Source organism: Pseudorasbora parva, chromosome 13 (genome assembly GCF_024679245.1).
Source record: "Pseudorasbora parva isolate DD20220531a chromosome 13, ASM2467924v1, whole genome shotgun sequence".
Taxonomy (NCBI): Eukaryota; Metazoa; Chordata; class Actinopteri; order Cypriniformes; family Gobionidae; genus Pseudorasbora; species Pseudorasbora parva.
Window position 1 is genome coordinate 34,002,428 of NC_090184.1, and position 19,901 is coordinate 34,022,328.

A 19,901-nucleotide genomic window follows, 5' to 3' on the forward strand; every position below is an offset into this window, starting at 1 on the left:
ACTACCATGAACATCAAATATAACCAAAACTAAATGACACACACACACACACACACACACACACACACACACACACACACACACACACACACACACAAACACTTTTATGTTAGATGTAATTAATTGTGATTAATTGATTTGTCAGTTTGATTTGATAATTTAATATAATATTATTACACTGATCAAGCATAACATTATGATTTATACTAGTCCTCCTTTTGCAGCCAAAACAGCCCTAACCCATCAAGGCACAGATTCCACTAGACCCCTGAAGGTGTGCTGTGAAATCTGGCACCAAGATGTTAGCAGCAGATCCTTTAAGTCCTCCATGGATCAGACTTGTTTGTTCAGCACATCCTACAGACATTTGATTGGAATGAGATCTGGGGAATTTGGAGGCCAAGCCAACACCTCAAAATCGTTGTTGTGCTCCTCAAACCATCCCTGAACCCTTGTGGCAAGGCACATTATCCTGCTGAAAGAGGCCACAGCCACCAGGGAATACCATTTCCATGAAAGGGTGTACATGGTCTGAAACAATGCTTAGGTAGGTGGTATGTGTCAAAGTGCCACATGGGTGGCAGATTTCCCAGCAGAACATTGCCCAAAGCATCACACTGCCTGCTTGCCTTCTTCCCATAGTGCAACTTGGTGCCATGTGTTCCTCAGGTAAGCAACGCACGCACGCAGCCATTCATGTAATGTAAAAAAAAATTGTGATTCATCAGACCAGGCCACCTTCTTCCATTGCTCTGTGTGTTCTGATGCTCATGTGGCCACTGTTGCACTTTGGGCAGTGGACAGGGGTCAGCATGGGCACCCTGACTGTAGTGCACTGTGTATTTTGACACCTTTCTATCAGAACCAGAATGAACTTCTTGAGCAATTTGAGCTACAGTAGCTCGTCTCTTTGATTGGACCACTTGGGCCAGCCTTTGCTCCCCACATGCACCAATGATCTTTGGCCGCACATTACCCTGTTGCCGGTTCACCACTGTTCCTTCCTTGTACCACTTTGGATAGATACTGATACTGCAATCACAATTGTCAACTGGCCCTTGTCAAACTCGCTCACACTAGCCAATTTTTCCTGCTTCTAACACATCAACTTCGAGGACAAAATGTTAATTTGCTGCCTAATATATTCCACCCACTAACAGGTGCAGGGATGAAGAGATAATCAGTGTTATTCACAAAAAGTGAAATTTGAAACTCAAATGTACTAAACAATATTCCACAACAATGTATAAATTTAAATGACAAATGTCTAAATAATTCTTTTTAAATCGTTATAGTCTAGCTTCATCAAGTTTGTGCTTGGAGGTTTTATTCATGCCTGAATAATTAACAGGCTCTCTGGGATTTTGAGCAAGACACAAATCAAGAAACAGACTTCATTATGATGAAAATGCTTCTCTGGTTTTGTCTGGCAACTGGGCCAGCAGCTCTGCCTAAGACCTAGTCCAAACAATGCCAAGTCCAGCGGGACTTCTGGTTCTGACAATATACAGACACACAATGGCAGAGCAATAAATTAAACATGTTTATTCTTGTTGAACAAGTACGTACAAACACATTCTCCCCATGCTCTCCTTAGCAACGCAATTATCCATCTTTCCAGAACCCTTTGATGAACTGAAACATTTTATCTTTAGAAACCCACGAAACTCAAAGGGTTGCGTCATGCTGGTGACTTCAAAAGCAGCCTAGCTTTGCATAGTCCGTGGAATAATGTGTACAAGAAAAATGTTCTGGCATGAGAGCCGTTGTTTGCTTATCCGTCTTATAAAAAGAACGGTTAGAAAGTGCGTACGTCTTTGTGAAAGACACAGGGAGGGACAAAGGCCAAAGCGATAGAGAGAGTGATCGTGAGTCCTGTTGTAGCCCAGAAAAGCTGAACGGCGCAGTGTGCTTTTGAGTGGATGCTAGTTGTTCTGATGAGTCACGAGAAGAGAGCGAGCGAGAAAGCACCACCCCCAGTCGACTCTCTTCCTGTTAGACGCACAGAAGGAAAATATCCTGGCCATCCCACACAAACAGGAAAATCGGAAGTCGACTGAAAATGGCAGCGTGACTGGGGCAGCATTTATACCTGGATCAACAGACAATAACAAGAAAATACCTTTTATCCACTAATTGCAGCTAGAATATTCTTGTGTTTAATTAAATCGTTTGCTTCTGTGAGTATCGCATGTATTCAATGACAGAATAATGTCCTCAATTAATGAAGCCCATGTAGGGACTATGGATGCCAATTACTGCATCCGGGTAGAAAAAAAGAAAGAAAAAAAGTCACATTGGGGTATAAAGTTGCAAGATAAAACTGCAAGATATAAAGTCATACTAAAAGAAATAAAGCAAAGACAATAAGCAGTTATACCATGGTCTGTCTAAATACTTGATTCTGATAGGCTGGAGGGTATGCATTAAAACCGTTTAATGCACAGGTATTTCCAAGGAAAGCACACACACACAGTCACTGCTAGAAACTTGCTATCAGCACTGCTCTGTTCAATGCATTGCCCTGTAGCTTTGCTACTGAATCGCTACATTTCTCAGCAACAAGGGGGTAACATCGCTGGTTTGAAGTAATTAAACTCACAGCTCTGATGTCAATGTAGAAATGATGAATAGATGCAGGTAACTCACTCATCTCTCTCCCTTGATAATGATTTAAATAAATTTATATAAATAATACTCATTCATTCAAATGTATTCTTACGCACTACTTTAAGCCGGGTGCACACTGTGCGATTTTTGCCACGATTTGGCCAAGATAAATTTAGCAAATCCTAAAAGATTCCTCAGATCCTAGGCTAAAATCTGACGTCTTTGGTCGTTAGTTTGACATGTTCACCGGCAGCCGATTAATGAGCGCTGCGATTAAATATTACCTCAGATGAAATTCTGGCAGTGTCAGAAGATTTGGCACAGAATCATGCAGTGTGACTTCTCCTACGACGACAGTCAAATCTCGGTTTTTCAAGACAAACTATGACCAAAACGAGAGCTAGACATTTCTTTGTAGCCAGCATTTCAGACCCGCGTGTAATGCAGCTCACTGTTACCGAACGCGTCATTCATTGATGATATAAAACTCCGGGTGAGTTTTCTTGCGCACGTCCGTTTTTAGCGCGCCTTAACTATCGTGCAGTCTGACATTAATGCCAACTGAGATCTTACAGTGTGACATGGCTTACATCGGGGATCATGTTCGTACAGTCTGACAAGGGGCATTCGCAAAGGATTTTGAAAATAAATAAATAAATCGCAGTGTGCAGGACCCATTATCTATCTGTTTCAAAGCAGGCAGAATGCTAGATCTAACAAGCCCTAACTGACAAAAATAACCATCCTTTTGTCAATGCTGGCAAATGACCATGGTATAAGCGGGATAGCCCATGGCTAGCTGTTCCAGGCATATACCGTATCATCATAGCAACCAAAGCGTTTGGGGAAAACGCAAAAATGCTGCACCTCCGAAGCACTCTCAAACACCACCAGCTGGCTGTTTACACAAGAGTGCCTGGCATTTGTTTTAGCTGGTTAAAATGTTTTGGTGGATATACTTTAATTGAATATCACCAATTCGTCTATTTAGCATTTATGCAATAATACAGGAGCCAAACATGAGAAGGTAGTCCAGGAGTCCGTATTGTAACTTATGGGTGGGGATTATGCAAGATGAGCGTGAGCGTGCCCAATTTACGAATTTTAATTCACTCACGTTTATCTATCAAATCGGATGTTTCCGAAGCATTTGTGAATCCGTAGAGTTTTTAAGAACGCCCCTTTTACATGCATATTACTCAGCATTTACTCATATATTTAGAAATGTTTAATTAATGAGGCCCATTGAGCATATGCTTTTTATGTTGTAGATTTAAGTCATGTTAACCACAGATTGTATTTTATGCATAAAAAATAAAAACTGATATATTACATTTGAAATTCTTATAGCAAGTAACCGGTTTAGCCAAAAAAATTGCAGCTCTGTTAACTAGATTTTTACATTAACTTAAATGAAATTGAAAAAGGGAATGCATGCCACAAGGCTGTTGCTAACTGGTTGCAAATTATTCTGTGCTGGTTTAAGCACATTGCTATACAGTTGCTATAGGGACTTCTGGATAATTGCTAAGGTTGTTTTTGGTTGTTGCTATGTGGTTGATACCAACTTCTAATATTTTGTTATCTACAAGACTCTTCTCCTTCAATGTAATGTCATTTCAATGTAAACAAATTGTCCTCATCCTATCTCTACCCTAAACCTAACCCTGCCCTTAATTTATCCCTAATCAGAGGGAAGTGATAGGTAAAGAACACTGATGTAGACACTAACATTAACTGTCTTTTTTTATTTATACTGTTGTCTGAGGTCAACTATTGATGTTTGTGTGGTTTTTACATTCAAAAACATCATAACTAATAAGTAATAGGCTATTTTCTACACTGGTTATGAGGCTTTGGGTTTTGATGGGCGTGACACTGGAGACTTGGAAGTAAATGCCCACGGCTATGATTAGAGAAGATTTGCATATTTAATGAGCTTCTGCTCCCCGGTCAGTTCAGTTCACATGAGGGAGGGATTGTTTTGAAGACGGCAACTGGAATGATTCTCTCGATCATGGGCTTGTAAATGTCTTTATCAAACAAACACAATAAATAATTTCTCATCCACCGGTGACTGATTGGAATATTGTTTTGGTATTACTTGGCCCGCCGGAGCAGTGGATATAAGTGCGAACCGCGCACACACACACACACACACACACTTGCGCACGCCCGCCCAGATCAAGAAAGGAATATTATTTCACTATTTGAGATTCACCGGCCTGCCGACGGGCGTACGTTTTGATAGCCCATCTGGAAAACACATAGCCCCGGGACTACTATTACATATAAAAAGATGTTTTACTTACATAAGTGTGTTGCACCATTCCTGTCGGATCCAATATAGAAGGCACAGCATTGCAAATCCAGCTCGACCTGGGACTTGTTTACAAACGATTCCTCAGTGAAATGAGGCGAATACATGTCTTCCCCGCGTGAGCTGGAACTACATTAAAAATAAATGGAGTATCACACATTCCTAATATTAGGATCAAAGGAAGCTTATGCAGCAACTGTGTTCTTCCACAACCAGGAATAGTGCAATATCTTGCTATTTTCTTCGGCATGTTTATTGCTGCTGGCTGGCGCGATCCGAACAGCTCCGTGGGTCAGTGGGCGGGGCTACTGAATGAGTCTTTTCTGGGCCTGGTGACTATAAAGTGACTAACAAGGAAGTTTTCAGCTCTGAAACTTACAGGACATTCATGACCTTATATATTAAAAGCTCAAGGGAAAGTTGATTTCTCAATTCACCACCCTTTTAAAAGCTAAACTTGACATAAACAGTAAACTTGTCCCTCAAATCTGACTGGCTGATTGGAATGTTGTTCCATGATCAATAAGGATGGGGATCCAGGAACATATTGTACTTGGTGAAATCACATTTACCAGGGATGGACTAATGTTAGGTTTTACTTTATTTGAAAATACTAGACAGCTTGAAGACAGGAGCATTGATTGCTGATAGTGTGTGTGTGTGTGTGTGTGTGTGTGTGTGTGTGAGTGTGTGTGTGTGTGTGTGTGTGTGTGTTTGAGTGTAAGTGAACATGTACTTGTCTGAAGTACTCTCACTCACTCTCTCTCTGCGTCATTTCTGACACCTGTTTCCTGCCCCTGCCACACTTCTGTATGACCCTTATCCACCCACTGCAAACCATAACAATCCATAGCTCTCCACCACTCAGAGATCCTGCCGCCCTGCACTGCTGTGCTTCACGCTGGGACTGACTGACTCACGGTCTGCCGTGGGAGACACATTGGATTTCTGCTGTACATCTCTCATGCTTCTGAGCTCATGGAAACGAAGAGGGGGGAAAAACGTAGTTTAGCTAAATAAAAACGAGGTGTGATTATGGAGAAATTTACATAGTCAATCACGGCTTAATTAGAGCCACGCATAAAAGGAAATGTGTTCCTGAGAGAATCATTGCTGGCAGCTACTTTCACACATGACTGGCATAGTGCTACACTGGCATCAGTGTGCTCATTTATTTGTTTATTTATGTAATTTTGCTGTCATTTCATTCAACACTGCTCATACAGAAATTAACATTCAAAAAATCCATATAAAAATACTACATTTATTGTACACCATACTGAGATTTTTTTACTAAAAACATAACACGCTGGTATGTTGTTGTTATGCAGTTACAAAGGAGTCCCTGGTTCAGGGTGGTTTTAATGCAATTCTATGAGATTGATAATGTGTTCAAAATTATTGTTAGCACATTGCTATGTGGTTGCAACAATGTTTTTATATGCTGCTATGTGGTTGCTAGGGAGTTGCTATGCAGTTACAAAGGTTTACAGAGGTTTTTTTTAAACATATTTTGTGGTTCAGGGTGGTTTTAATGCAAGTATATGGGGTTGATAATGTGTTCAAAGTGGTTGTTAGCACATTGCTATGTGGTTGCAACAGTGTTTTTACATGCTGCTATGTGGTTGCTAGGGCGTTGCTATGCAGTACAAAGGTTTTCTGAGATTTTTTGACATATTGATATGTGGTTGCTAGGGTGTTACAATATTTAATTACAAAGTTTTTTTTTTTAAGAGGTTGCTGTGTAGTTCATGCAGTGGTTTTAATGCATTGTAATGTTGCTAAGGTGTTCAGAGTGGTTCTTAGTCTGTTGCTTTGCAGTCGCTATGGTTTTGATTGCTTTTTTATCATGTTGCTGTTCAATTCAGAATGTTTTTAGAGCATTGCTCAGTGGTTGCTGATGTGTTTGATGTGGTTCTTATCCAGTTGCGTATGTGGTTGTAAATGTTTTTTGAGGGTTTTTTTAACATGTTTCTATGTGGTTGCTATGTAATGGCAAACGTTTCTGGAGTGCTTTTTTAACATGTAGTTATGTGGTTGCTAAGTCGTTGCTAGGGCTCCGAGTAAACCACTCCACAATAAACCATATGATTTGACAAATAAAAAGCAGTTACTACAGTTAATGCAGCAGTATCAGTAATGTTATTTTGAAAATTAAACTATGAAAACTAAGGGTAACAAGGTTATGGCAGTCTCATACACACACAAAACTTTTTGGTCACTCTGAATGCCATTTTGTGAGAGGAACCACAGCTCTTTATTGCAACGAGTTAACAACCCTGCACTTCCTGAGCCAGTATTGTCTTTGTTTTTTTTGTTGGCCAAGCAAAACCGAACCATATATGCTAATAGTGTAACATTGCTTGAGCCCTCCAAACGCAGGGAAGGTAAATGTTTAATAAACGTGCTTACACAAAGCGGCTCACTATTTACATAAGGTTTATGAAGTACATAAAGTTGCTGAACCTACGCCCGGTGCTGTATGTTTTGTTTTTGTACAGTTTCCAAGCACCTGGGCTGGCACACCAGAGCGCCCGCCTTGGAGATTTTCATAAGCATGGCTGTGAGAACATCAGTTTATTGAAAGATAAAGCCTGTGGCCACAACGTCTGAGCTCGCAAACCAGATGTGACACACTGACATGGCACAACGGCTCCCCGGGCTTTCGCAGTGTTTCAGCTGCTGTTTGGGTTGTGTGTCATTTGAGGGGGGCTTCAACATGTCTGTTCACATCCTTCCCAGACCTTAATGAGGAAGATCCAGGATTCTGTCTGCCTCCGTTAAAAGCTAAAGCAGACATGATCAATTGCTGCCCACAGACAGAGATGTATGAATCACACACGCACACACCCACCCCATTGCGTCAAGGTAAGAGCGATGTGCTATAGGCAATGGTGCATAATAAACATTTAATTTACCTAAGTCCAGTTTTCTATAAATATTGGCCAGATTTGGGGTCGTTCATGGGCAACCAAAGGTCACGTCTTCAAAAGCTTCACAAACCTGCCAGGGGAACCGTGTTTTCCACAAATCAGTGAGTGGGCCGAGCATCATCTGTGCTCAATTACAGAGCATCAGCCCTGCAGATCGCCAGAAGGAGATCTTTTCCTGATACTTCTACTTGAAAAATTGGAGCTGTCAATGTGCCCTCAACCTACTTTTCAGTAATGAGAAAGTTCCCCACAGGACAAAGCGTGAAACTTAATGAGAAACAAAAGCAAAATATCAGTAAAATAGGGAGATCCAAATAACATTTGCTTCATGCACATTAATTACAAATGCATACAAGACTAAATTATTGAAACCATTAATTATTGAGACTAAAATATATGAAACCAGATGTATCAGCTGATTGCCACACACACACACCCAGGGTATTGTTCTTCCCTCTGACTGACAAACAAGGGATATCCACTAGGATGCATGTCCAGGATTTCACAGAATAAATACACACCAATATTGTTAGTTCTGCCACTGTTGACAGAAACTATCAAGCTTGCATGTTTGTCTTGGGTGTATCCAAAGCTAAGAAGTGAGCTGCTGTGGACAAAATCTTTGTGTTAGGCATTTTCTCCAGTATTTGAGTGAGAATCTAAGCTGGCATGTGTTGTTGGGAACTTTCTCATGTAAGCTAACACAGATTGACAACAAGAGCAAATTTAGATCAGTCTGGTGTAACCATTTCTAACTCTTAAAACAACAAGTTTCAGCATCCAAAACATTTAGAAAGCATTTCAGATTAAACATTGATTGTGCAAGCAAAATGTTATTAGCACAGATTTCCATATGTGCCGCATGATTCTGTCCTATTTTTGTAGTATGTAATAGTTATTTTGTGGCAGCTTTTCTCCTGTGAGCAACCGCTGAAACTTCTCTGGTAATTAAATGGCAATCCTCTGAGATGTGTTCAGACCATTGGTGGCCTAAGGGGGGATCGCTTTCCCGCAAAACCCTGACAAAAACAGACACACATTAAACTCTGTTCACTGATAACATTTGAAATGGTATTTCTCTAAACTCAAACGGTTCAGAAAGTCAACATGCCCCTGGGACTTAGAAATTTGAGGTATTTTAAGGTGGAGGAAGCTAAAATTTAAGAAAAAAATAGTAATACAAGTTTGTTTTGTGCTGGTTCCACATGTTTTTGTTGTTGTTGTTTTTTAACATGTAGCATAGTAGTACAAATATATTTTTATACCTTGTTACCAAATGATACCGTGCTCACTATTTGTGATAGACAACCGCATTAAATTACAGATGTGAGTCTTGAAATGTCCCGTTCACACAGCAACTTACAGAAGCATCTCGAATACTGTCTGTATAAACGTGCAAAGGGAGTCAAGCCTGTATTCTCTTACCATCTCTAACCATAGAGACAGTGACAAAGTAATATAAAAGATGGCGACGTCCATAAACTGAAAGGTCTTATCACTTTTGACATAAGTCCAATTGAGCTGCCAGTTTATCCGTCAAACTTTTTTTTCAAACTCACCAACCCCAAACTTTTTAATAGTAGACTATAAAAGCAGTGCCATTGTATTCTTTAAAGAGCAGTTGGCTACTATGGTACATATGCTAATTATTTAGTAACATGCTATAGGAATGGACCATCACCATCTGATTCCATCATGTTACCAATGTAGCGCCACAAAACTTTTTTAAAAGGCTCAGCTCTCTTTTAAAGGGATACTTCACCGCTTGGCCAGTAAAAAGTCCCGGCTGAAAAATCCTCCCTCACATCTCCCCCTCCCCCTTATTGACAGCAATGAGAGAGTGATGGGGAGAAGTGAGGAAAGATTTTTCAGCTGGGACTTTTTTACTGGACCGAGTTGAAGTACTCTCAGAAGTGCTATTCCGCCATACATTATAGTTCTCCTTTTTAATCCGCTTAGAAAAGAAAAAATACTAGGTCGTTCAACTATTTGTGTAACTGTATTCAAATAGGGAAAACGTGGAGGTGTTTGGTCGCTTCTAACTTGATCTCTGTTTGGTACCATAGTGAATGAACTGGGCTTAGTGGGCTAAGATAAATGCTATCAGACGAGAGAGGTATGTATCAACTCGTTTTATTTAAGGGAATAACATAGTTTAATTTGAAAAAGTATCCCTTTAACAATGAGACCATACTCATCGGTTTATTAGGTTAAAGTAAGACATGACATCATGTTTTACAATTTCCAGAACTGCTCAGACACAACTTGGGTTGAACATATTTGACAATTTGTTGAAAAGAAATTATGTCTAAAAAAATGTGTCCTTTTTATAAATAAGTTTACTTTGTTTTTTTAAAATATGATTTCAGACGTCAGCAGGGCTTGTAAGGCAAATGGGAAGCCACTGTGTGTGCGTATATGTGGGCAGCTTTGGCATTTTCAGAAACAAGAAAGTTATTCATAGTAAGACACAGTTGCCAATTGGGTTGGTTCCACATGAAATACATGTGATTTTGGGCCAAAGGGAATTCTTCTCCCAAGACTGAAGGCAAGGAACCAATGTGAAATATCACAGCACTGCTGGTATAAACCTCTTTTCCTGGTATCTGAAAGCATTTTCCTGAGTGTTAAGTATGTTGTTGGAGCTGATTACTCGAGTGATTGCAATACCTTGTCCAAATTCAATTAGAAAATGTTTCATCTTCCTACACCAGATTGGTCCAATGCACGTTTAACTCTTTCTTCATCTTCCAGCCACATTGTTTTTGTCCCTGAGCAAACTCACAGTGTGGGGGAGAGTGGGCTTGTGAAAACTTTCAAATGCCTGAAAAAAGTTAAAAATGCCTGAACTATTCTGATTATTATATACTCTTCTTTCCTTTCAAGATGTATTCCACACTTACGGGGTCAAATGTTAAATCTGAGGGATGGATCAATTTGGGAAATGATAGAGAGCTTTTTTTCATACGATGAATCCTGCAATGAATCTGTGAAGCCCACACATCAGCACAACATGTGCGTAACCAGCACAGCTGTGTGACATGACTTCAGGTTCGTCACACATGCCCATATGCATAAACACATGCCAGAACGAACGCTGGCGTATATGCATACACACACACACACGCACGCACGCACACACGCACACACACACACACGTGCGCAAAAGCATCATACTCATCTATGGAGATGCTTAGCAGAGGAATTGGCAGTATATTTTTAAGAAGTATGTGAGTCATCCATGCAGAGAATTGGGTTGTTAGAAGTCTGCCAGAATTATTATTTGCATAGGTCATGGAGAAACATAATCAAAATCTTTTTTAAAGAGTAAAAGCATTGGAGAAGAACCAATAAATTATTTCCTGAAGGAAATCATAGAAGCATGTCAATGTAATATTGAGAAATGAACAAATTTTATAGTATTCTTCTTCTTTTATAGTATTCTTTAATTCTGTACAATCGTCTACTGGGAGTATGACGAGGACAATAACCTATTAGTTTCATCCTATTTTTAATAGTTTATCTTTTTAGTTAAATGTATCTTTAATAGCTAATTCGTTAAAGACAACCTGTCAAATGGGCTTATAAAAAACCTTCACATTAAAATTTGGTTTTTGGGTTGTCTTTCAAACAACTGCTTAATTGTGGAGTTTTGGATCCTAAGATAGATAAACGGCTAAATTTACTGCACTGACATAATAAGATATGCCAGTAATATTTGTGATTCTCCATTTGAGGTGTGGCTATATCCTTACTCTTCCTGGGAGTTTGCCTCAAAAGCTTCCTTTTATTGTAAGATGGAAGTATAGTTTATTTGTTGTGTTATGCCATGTGTCATTCATTTGACAGTGTAATGTTTCCGCCTTTCTATTATCCATCTGATACCTATCTAGAAAGTTAGATATTTTAAAGAAAGTCAGTAACCAGACAGTTGATGGCACCCATTGACTTACATCCTGTTTTATCAACATTCTTTATAATATCTTCTTTGAGTAAATGCTTTTCATTTTTGGGTGAACTTTCCCTTTGAATGGGTCATGGCATGAATTTTGTTCTTATTATTTTAATATTATTCCTTGAGGTTCACTTATAATAATATTACGTTTTTTACACAATATGTGGAAAAACAATTATTTTCAACCCACATTTTGACCTGTTATTAAGAGGTGGCTCCTTTAAGGTTTGTCAGTAAATGGCGACTATTGACTAATGTCATTGAATTGAAAACATTATCAATGCCTACTGCACAAGTGTTTTGAAAAAATTGTCCATATAAAACCATCATTTAAACAAAGCATTATGAAATCCTTTACTTACGGATGCAGCTGCCGCCAAATCCAGTCGGCTGCTTCATTTTTCAACAGGCTTCTTTGCAAACTCTCCATTACACTGTGCCTCATTAACCATATACAAATTAACGTTATCTGAACAAAATCATCCGGCATCCGGGACGCCATTTGTTTCCGAGCTGTTTCAAAGCAAAAGTTCTTTCACTCTTCCATTTCACCTGTTGTTTACAAACTCAAGTATGTGGAGTGTGTCAGGAACTAAAGGTACATCTGTATCAGTGTAGTCAGCAATTATAATTTGATTTGCTTTTTATGCGATGTGATGCTCCATCCTTCAAGTAATTGAATGTCAGTGGGAGGGGCCTGTCTTGCTCGTTGTTAGGAAACGCATGACAAATTACATGTGTCCTAAAATCAGCTTAAAGGTGCGCTGTAGTATTTTTGCAGTAAAATATCCACAAAACACTAGGCCAAAAACTATCTAATATGATAAACAGAGCTGCGTTACCATCATACCACCATGACATCTATATGATGTCTATGCGTTACCTCCTACTCTGACCGGAGAAGCGTAAATAGCGCCACCGATTGTGTCCCGTCATAATAAAAGTCCCGATGCTCGCGAGGCGTGTGTTGTTCATCTCATTAACAATCGCTCCAGCAGCCTTACTTAGCTTCACAGCACTCGGTAACGCTCTGCTTCATACTACAGTAATGTTAATAACCACATCCATCAACATGATTTCTTCCCGAGTCCTATTTTCCACCGGCTGTAAGGTAAAGATCACATGTCCCAAGATGCTCAAACTTGGCATCAAACTATGGGTGTGTCTCAATCAGATCCCTAGTTCAGTAGTCAGGTCACTGATGAGGGAGTCAGCCCATTGACTTATGTCCTAATCAGTGGCCTGACTAGTGAACTAGGGAGCTAAATGAGACACAGGGTATGCCTTTGTTTTGAATTTTACTTTGATAAGGAGGATGGGGAGTGTGATCATACAGCAGCTCTGTATCTGGCCTTTCTGTACTTATTTCCTCACACTAGAACTGGTAATTATGTAAAAATTGTAAATATAATTGTAAATAAATAACTAGCATAATGCTCAAGTCTGAAAATGTTCGAACACATGAAATGACTGAATTTGAAAAAAGTTTGTGAGACACCATTTTCTAAAGTCTCATCAATATTATTTTATTTTATAAATATTGCAAATCACGTTCTAATTGCAATACAAATGCCTTATAACGGGGGCAAACTTGATCAGAGCTCGATGTTTTCTGTTCGACCGTCAATCAGAGATGTTTCCGACGGTCTGAGATGCTATTAGGTTTTCCAAATTTTGCAAAAATGTTGATGGAGTGGCAGTGGACACCAGCTATTATCATATTTCTTTTACAACAACGGCAAAAGTCTTCAGAAGCCATTGCAACATCTTCCTCGAAATCACAAACAGAGTTGTTGTTTCAGATGTTTCTCCATCTCCATACGTTATTTTTGTAGAAAATAAATTACTTGAAATTACCCATATTATATATATATATATATATATATATATATATATATATATATATATATATATATATATATATTTTTTTTTTTTTTTTTTTCATTAGACATTATACTAAGTCTAAAAGACAAAGATCACAATGCGATGTTAGAATTTTGGTGTTTTATTCATTAAATAAATAAATAAGAAATTATGTACACAATAAATATTCTGTAAGGACAGGGGTGGGGGGTGGTTGAGTGCGTGTCAAGAAACAAGCAATATTTTTTGCAGATTATTACATGCATGTGTGACCCATCAGCATTTTACCACACATACACACAACAAGAAGTCTGTTTCTTGTCAAGGGATCCCTGGTCCCAGCCCAGACTTTATCACATCATTCCTCTTTACTACAGTCTCTGAAATTCAGCGTTTGTAAATCTACAGAGTCTGTTCTTCAGAGTAATTGAAGACTTTAGCTCAATCCAGTTCACATCCAGTGGACATTCAGTTCAACAACTCCTCTGTGGCCTTGCATTGAAATAAATCATCAGTTCATGCTGAGTCAGTGGCCAACTGTTCTTCTCATCTGTCAGTCTCAGTTGCATCACTGCAACAGCATGTTCAGGGCATACTCCAGACGACTCCGCAGGTCTGCAGTGCAGCCTGTGCCGAGCAACGTGCTCAGTTGGAAGGTGGTGGAGGTTCGCTCCTCGTTGATGTACGTCAGCAGGTATTCATCCTGCTGTGTGCACAGGATGAGCTTGGTGTGGTCGTGGTAGAAGTTCACCTGTTGGGAGATGAAGAAAAAAGGCTTTGTTATTCTTGAACTGACGTGAAACGCTTTCACAGGATGCAGGATGTTATTACAGCAGGGTTTGTGACCTTCTTCTTCCCACAGTGCTATAGTGTACACAGCTTTTTATCTGAACAGACAGACCTGACTGATAACTACCCATGAGTTGTGATGGGCGTAGAGAGCACTAGACAGTAGCTTTTTAGTAGTTCTACCAAGGTTTGCAGACGTATGTGTTATCTACTGCTGCATTAAAAGAATAGTTCACCCAAAAATGACAATTCTGTCATCATTTCCCCTTAAGTCATTATTTTTTTGGTGATGTTAGGCAATATGTTCCTGCTTATCTTTTCTTTACAATGAAAGGGAATGGTGACCAGGTGCTGCCAATCTCCAAAATGACCAAAAAGGCTAGAAGTTATGGTATATTAAAGAATGTTCATTTATGGGCAAACTAACCATTTAACAGCTGCTTTGTAATAAATAAAGATGATCATAATATTACCTGGAATGTGCCATCATTGAAAAGCATCAATAAAGCTCTGTCTGATTTCAACCACTGCAGAAGATATATTCTGGTCTTCTGGGTATCTGGTTCACTAATCACATCCCCTCCCTGAATGAAAAATAAGGAAAAAATTAATATTTTATCTGAAGTCTAGACCAGAATATCAAGTCTATGACTTTTAGACCTGTAACAAATTCAAATCTGAATTCAAACAGAAGGGGTTAAACTAAGGGTGCACTCACATCCATCAAATTCTCTTCCATGTAGTGAGCAAAGTACTTGAGGATGGTGACCTGCGCCACGGCACACTCAGGAGCTTCAATAACAGAGAAAACAGACTTCTGGCCGAGCGCAGCATACTGGTGAACAGTCCTAAAAATAAAAAAACAACAGATTTATTAGAAAACTACATCGTCAATGCAACACAAAGCTCGCTGTTTGATTCTACAGCTACATATATGAGGTCTATGACTAATGCTTGCTCTTGATGTGTAATGTCATTTGTCATTCAACTGACATTTCCAGGATATTAGTGAAACATTTTCATCTAGAATGTATGATGAATGCATATTGAATATACACTACCGTTCAAAAGTCAGGTCAGAAAGATGTTTTTTAAAGAAGTTTCTTATGCTCACCAAGGATGCATTTATTTGATCAAATATAGAGTACAATGTGATTACAATTTAATATTCAATAACTTTTTTCTACTTAATTAAATTGTAAAATGTAGCATTTATTTCTATGATGGCAAAGCTGCATTTTCACCATCATAACTTTATCATCATTATAATATGCTGATTTGTTGCTCAAGAAAAATATAGTTATTAACAATGTTGAAAAAAGTTCTTTTTTGACTTGTTTTTAGGATTCTTTGTTGAACGGAAGACTAAAATGATAGCATTTATTTGAAATACTGTCTATTTTTTCTGTCACTGTCACTTGTGTTGTGATGTCTACAATGACCAGTAGCGTTAGTATTTATTTTTTAATTCATTTGATCAAATATCGTATATAATTAAAAAATATATAAAATGTACACAATAATTATAGGCCACAGTATTGGAGCATCCCTAGTTTATGCATACTGGTAAGCACCTGCTTTATGAATATGTATTGCATAATGTTTGGCTCCTTCAGAAATAAATCAAATTGACATTACATACTTTTTTTTTTAATTGAGCAGAAGTAAGTTAGCAAACAGTCAACTTGAAGCACCTACTTCTTGTCAGAGAGGAGACTCATGTGCATTCCGTTGTTGAAAAGGACGCCCACTGTGTTGTCAGACAACTGATAGCCAAAGCCATATTTGTTGGAGTAGTCAACCCACTTAGTCACCCACTTCAAATTATTACAACCATTTCCTTTGGGAAGGCTGTCCGCTGTGGGGAAAAAAAAGTACTTTGAGATGCAAAGAACACACATTTTCTTCACTCTACAGAATGGATTCGGTATAGAAAATCCTGAGTGTGAAGTGAAGTGTAATGTGTCTTATTCACCTTTAGGCATGTGTTCAAGACAGCCTCTCAGAACACTAATAACAGCCTCTGCCACAATACCAGGGGTGGTGTCTTCAAGACCTGCAGAGAGACAGCGGGATACATTGCATCAGCTTGGGATACTAATGAGCTGAAGTCCGATCGAACAGGTGAAACACACACATACACACACAAACACACACACTTACATTCACTGCTGCTGCTGCAGCTGCCCAAGCTGCCTCTAACAATCAAGTGAATGGTATCTCTTGTCTGCGGCCTTCCGGCAGTTGCCTGGGTAACAGGCTTTCTTGTAGGTGCTGACGGATTTCCTCCTTCCTAAAGAGGAGAAATTGCAGCATATGTGTGTCATGAATGACCGAACACTTAACCATTACTTAACCTTCATTAATATCTCAGAGCTGGTGATGAATTTCTTATTATAGTCTGCTATAAAGGGAATAATGCTCACCTCGGATAAGTGTGAAGTAATCTGATGACTGATGGCAGTCTTTCTGAAGTCTTGACGGAGCTTGAATATGTCTTCCTCTTCTTTGGCTAAGCGATCTGTCGGAAGGTAAATGGTTATTCACGGGTTCATCAGAAATGAATGGTGCTATAGTTAAATAAAGTGAGCACTTACTTATATTTTCATAGTACTTGGCTTTGTCCTTCTTGCCACCGAAAAGAGCCGCAGCTGCCTTTTTGAAGAAGCTCCTGGCTGGACTGGAAATGTGGAAGTCCGGGGCAGAATGGCAGCAGCTGACAGGTAGTGTTTCTGGCATGAAGCCCTGCGACAAAATCAAAACAAAAACATTGACCAAAAATCCAACTGCTTGGCCGGATATACTGAAACCTACGCTGTGACAAATAAACGTACCTGGGTGAAAAATTCATGCTGAATGATGCCGTCCAGGTGCGGGCGGTCCACTGGGTTCTGTGCGAGCATGCCGGAAATGAGCTGTTTGGCAGGAAGAGAGAGGGAGGCAGGAAGTGTGTAACGGGCCTCTCGGATACAGCGATATGTCTCCTTCAGGTTAGTGGTCTCGAACGGAGGTTTTCCCAGGAGCATGGTATACCTAAAAAGGAAGATGAATGTAAAATGAATAAGGATTTGGCTCTCAAATTGTACCCAACATCATGACATTTTTCTTAAACAATGATCATTTAAATGTTCATATTAGGGCTGTTCTTTTTAATATAATTAACTCAATGAGGACTGGAGCTGTCAAGCATCAAAAACGATAAATAAAAGGAAGTTCTCTTTAATCATATATGATAGCTAGACTGACATAACAGTGAGTAACAATCACAACTTAAGTCATCAAAAGAAATCTCCATAAAAGACAATTTTATGGTGCTATATTTCAGCTACACTTTATTCACATTTATAATTTTGATACCAGCACAATCTTCAAAAAGACATATTTTGTGTTTATCGGTTGACAGAAAGTACTTCAGGTTGAGTAAATGATGCTAGAACAGGTCATCACTGGAGACCAGCTGTGCTACATGTGCTGCTATTATGATATTCAAGCACTGAGCTAAAGCAGAATGTAATGTAAACATTATTTCACAGAGAGGCGGCAATCATTGAGAATTCATACTGAGCAGTTTCCAAATATAGTGTAAAGAGGAAACCCTCGGATCTGATGGTGACAAACTTACATGACGCAGCCCAGAGCCCACACGTCAGACTCCCAGCCGTGGCCCTGTTTGTTCAGCACTTCCGGGGACAGGTAGTTGGGTGTACCACAGATTGTTTTGCGCCTGTTGCTAACTGGCTCCAGTTTGGCAGCCAGCCCAAAATCTCCCACTTTCAGTTCCATTGAGTCACTCACAAACAGGTTGCCTAGAATGGTAAAAAAAAAAATTCTAACTACTTATGAACTGATGGAATGTTAATATACATCATGCAAGTATGTGAATGCATGCATACCTAGTTTCAAGTCGCGATGCAGGATCTCTAAATCGTGAAGGTATTTTAAAGCAGACACCGTCTGTTTCAGGTAATACCTCACTTCAGGTTCTGTTAGGACTTTACGTGCCTTGAGTATATGGGCCAGTGACTAAAAAAGATTACTAGGAGTCAGTTAAGGAGCACACGGTCATTTGAATTATATAATAGGATTCCTCACTAAAAAAAACATTTAAATTGATTTAAAAAAAAACTTTTAAAATTGATACTTACTCTTCTACTGCAGTACTCCAATAGAATATATATGTTGTCTTTGTCTTCAAAGTGGTGGTAGAAATGCACTATGTGTTTGTGGCTGAGAGCTCTGTGCAGGTCAATCTCTCGGTTTATCTAGAAAAACAGAATACAAAACATCAGTGAGAGGTCTTGATTTATCACTCATGAAGTATTATTTACATATGCCATGTGTCGGTCCTACTGTACCTTTTCTCTCTGGTGCGGTTTTGACACACGCGTATGCGGGATGATTTTGGCAGCATAGACTTTACTTGAAGACAGGTCGGTCATTTCATAGCACTTTGCAAATCCCCCCTACGGCATAGAAAGTATAAGATAAGTAACAGTTAACCAACAAAAAGAGATTTTCAAGAAGCAATGCAGTCATAACGAGCTAGTGCACAGATACTGTATAATAGGCTATCTAATCATAATTTTTTTCACATAACACAATACTTTTAAATATCATATTATCATTGAGCTCATTACCTTTCCCAGAACTTTTCCCCGGCAGTAACATTTCCCAGTATTGGGATCTGTAATGATTCTGGAATACTCTGTGCCTGTCCGGCTGTTATCCTCTGGCTTTTTCCATCCTTGTTCGCTTATTTTATTGATCTCACACATCTTTTCGTTGTGTGCCGTTATAGTTGGGTAAGAGGTATTCCTTAGTGTCTCCATAACTCTATTACTGTGTGCTCTCACAGTGCTGCTGTGCCGGCTTGTCTCTTCGCTTTTATACCTCAGCATTCGCGCGCCTCTCCTCCAGACGAACTACGTCATGAGAGGGGAAGACCCTATATGGCGCGTGAGCTCTGGCGTAGTTATCTGTGAAGTACCTCACCGTATTCATTATTAAACACCCTAGACACATCACAGACACCTACTAGACAAAGATTATAGCAGAAAACCGGCTCTATCTGTGCAATGGTTCATATATTCATTAGCCACACTTCAGTCTCTCGCAGACAGTGATGAATTGGCCCACTGATCTTGTTTTTCGGTCAAAGGTATATAAATGTATACAAATGTTGTATACAAAAAAAAAAAAAAAAAAAAAACAGAGATATCGACATAATATTGAAAATCCGTAAATTAACCATGGTAAGGTCGTTTGAAAGATCCTGTCTGATTCAGAGTGTCAGAGCATCACCATGTGGTGATAAAGTGACATACATCTGGCATGTTCCATTAAAAAAAAAAAAAAATAAATAAATAACACACACACATTATACTTACAAAATGTTGTGAGAACTATTATATATGTTAGACTATTACCCAAC

The 19,901-nt window shown here is 39.1% G+C and overlaps 1 protein-coding gene and 1 long non-coding RNA gene across 2 annotated transcripts; both read right to left on the bottom strand.

Annotated features, from left to right (window-relative positions):
• Positions 1-1,530: 1,530 nt before the first annotated feature.
• On the bottom strand, positions 1,531-12,420 carry LOC137038257 (uncharacterized). The gene is made up of 2 exons (XR_010897437.1): positions 12,181-12,420; positions 1,531-2,092 (listed from the first exon to the last, which is right to left on the bottom strand). It is a non-coding gene; the product is annotated as an uncharacterized lncRNA (long non-coding RNA).
• A 1,387-nt stretch (positions 12,421-13,807) lies between these two features.
• plk2b (polo-like kinase 2b (Drosophila)) lies at positions 13,808-19,351 on the bottom strand. Its single transcript, XM_067414088.1, has 14 exons — positions 19,108-19,351; positions 18,826-18,933; positions 18,616-18,732; positions 18,364-18,493; positions 18,093-18,276; positions 17,305-17,503; positions 17,068-17,215; positions 16,897-16,991; positions 16,634-16,763; positions 16,446-16,526; positions 16,169-16,328; positions 15,189-15,318; positions 14,944-15,054; positions 13,808-14,432 (listed from the first exon to the last, which is right to left on the bottom strand). The coding sequence occupies exons 1-14, from the start codon at positions 19,297-19,299 to the stop codon at positions 14,250-14,252; spliced, it is 1,968 nt and encodes a 655-aa protein (XP_067270189.1). The 5' UTR covers positions 19,300-19,351; the 3' UTR covers positions 13,808-14,249.
• Between the last annotated feature and the right edge of the window lie 550 nt (positions 19,352-19,901).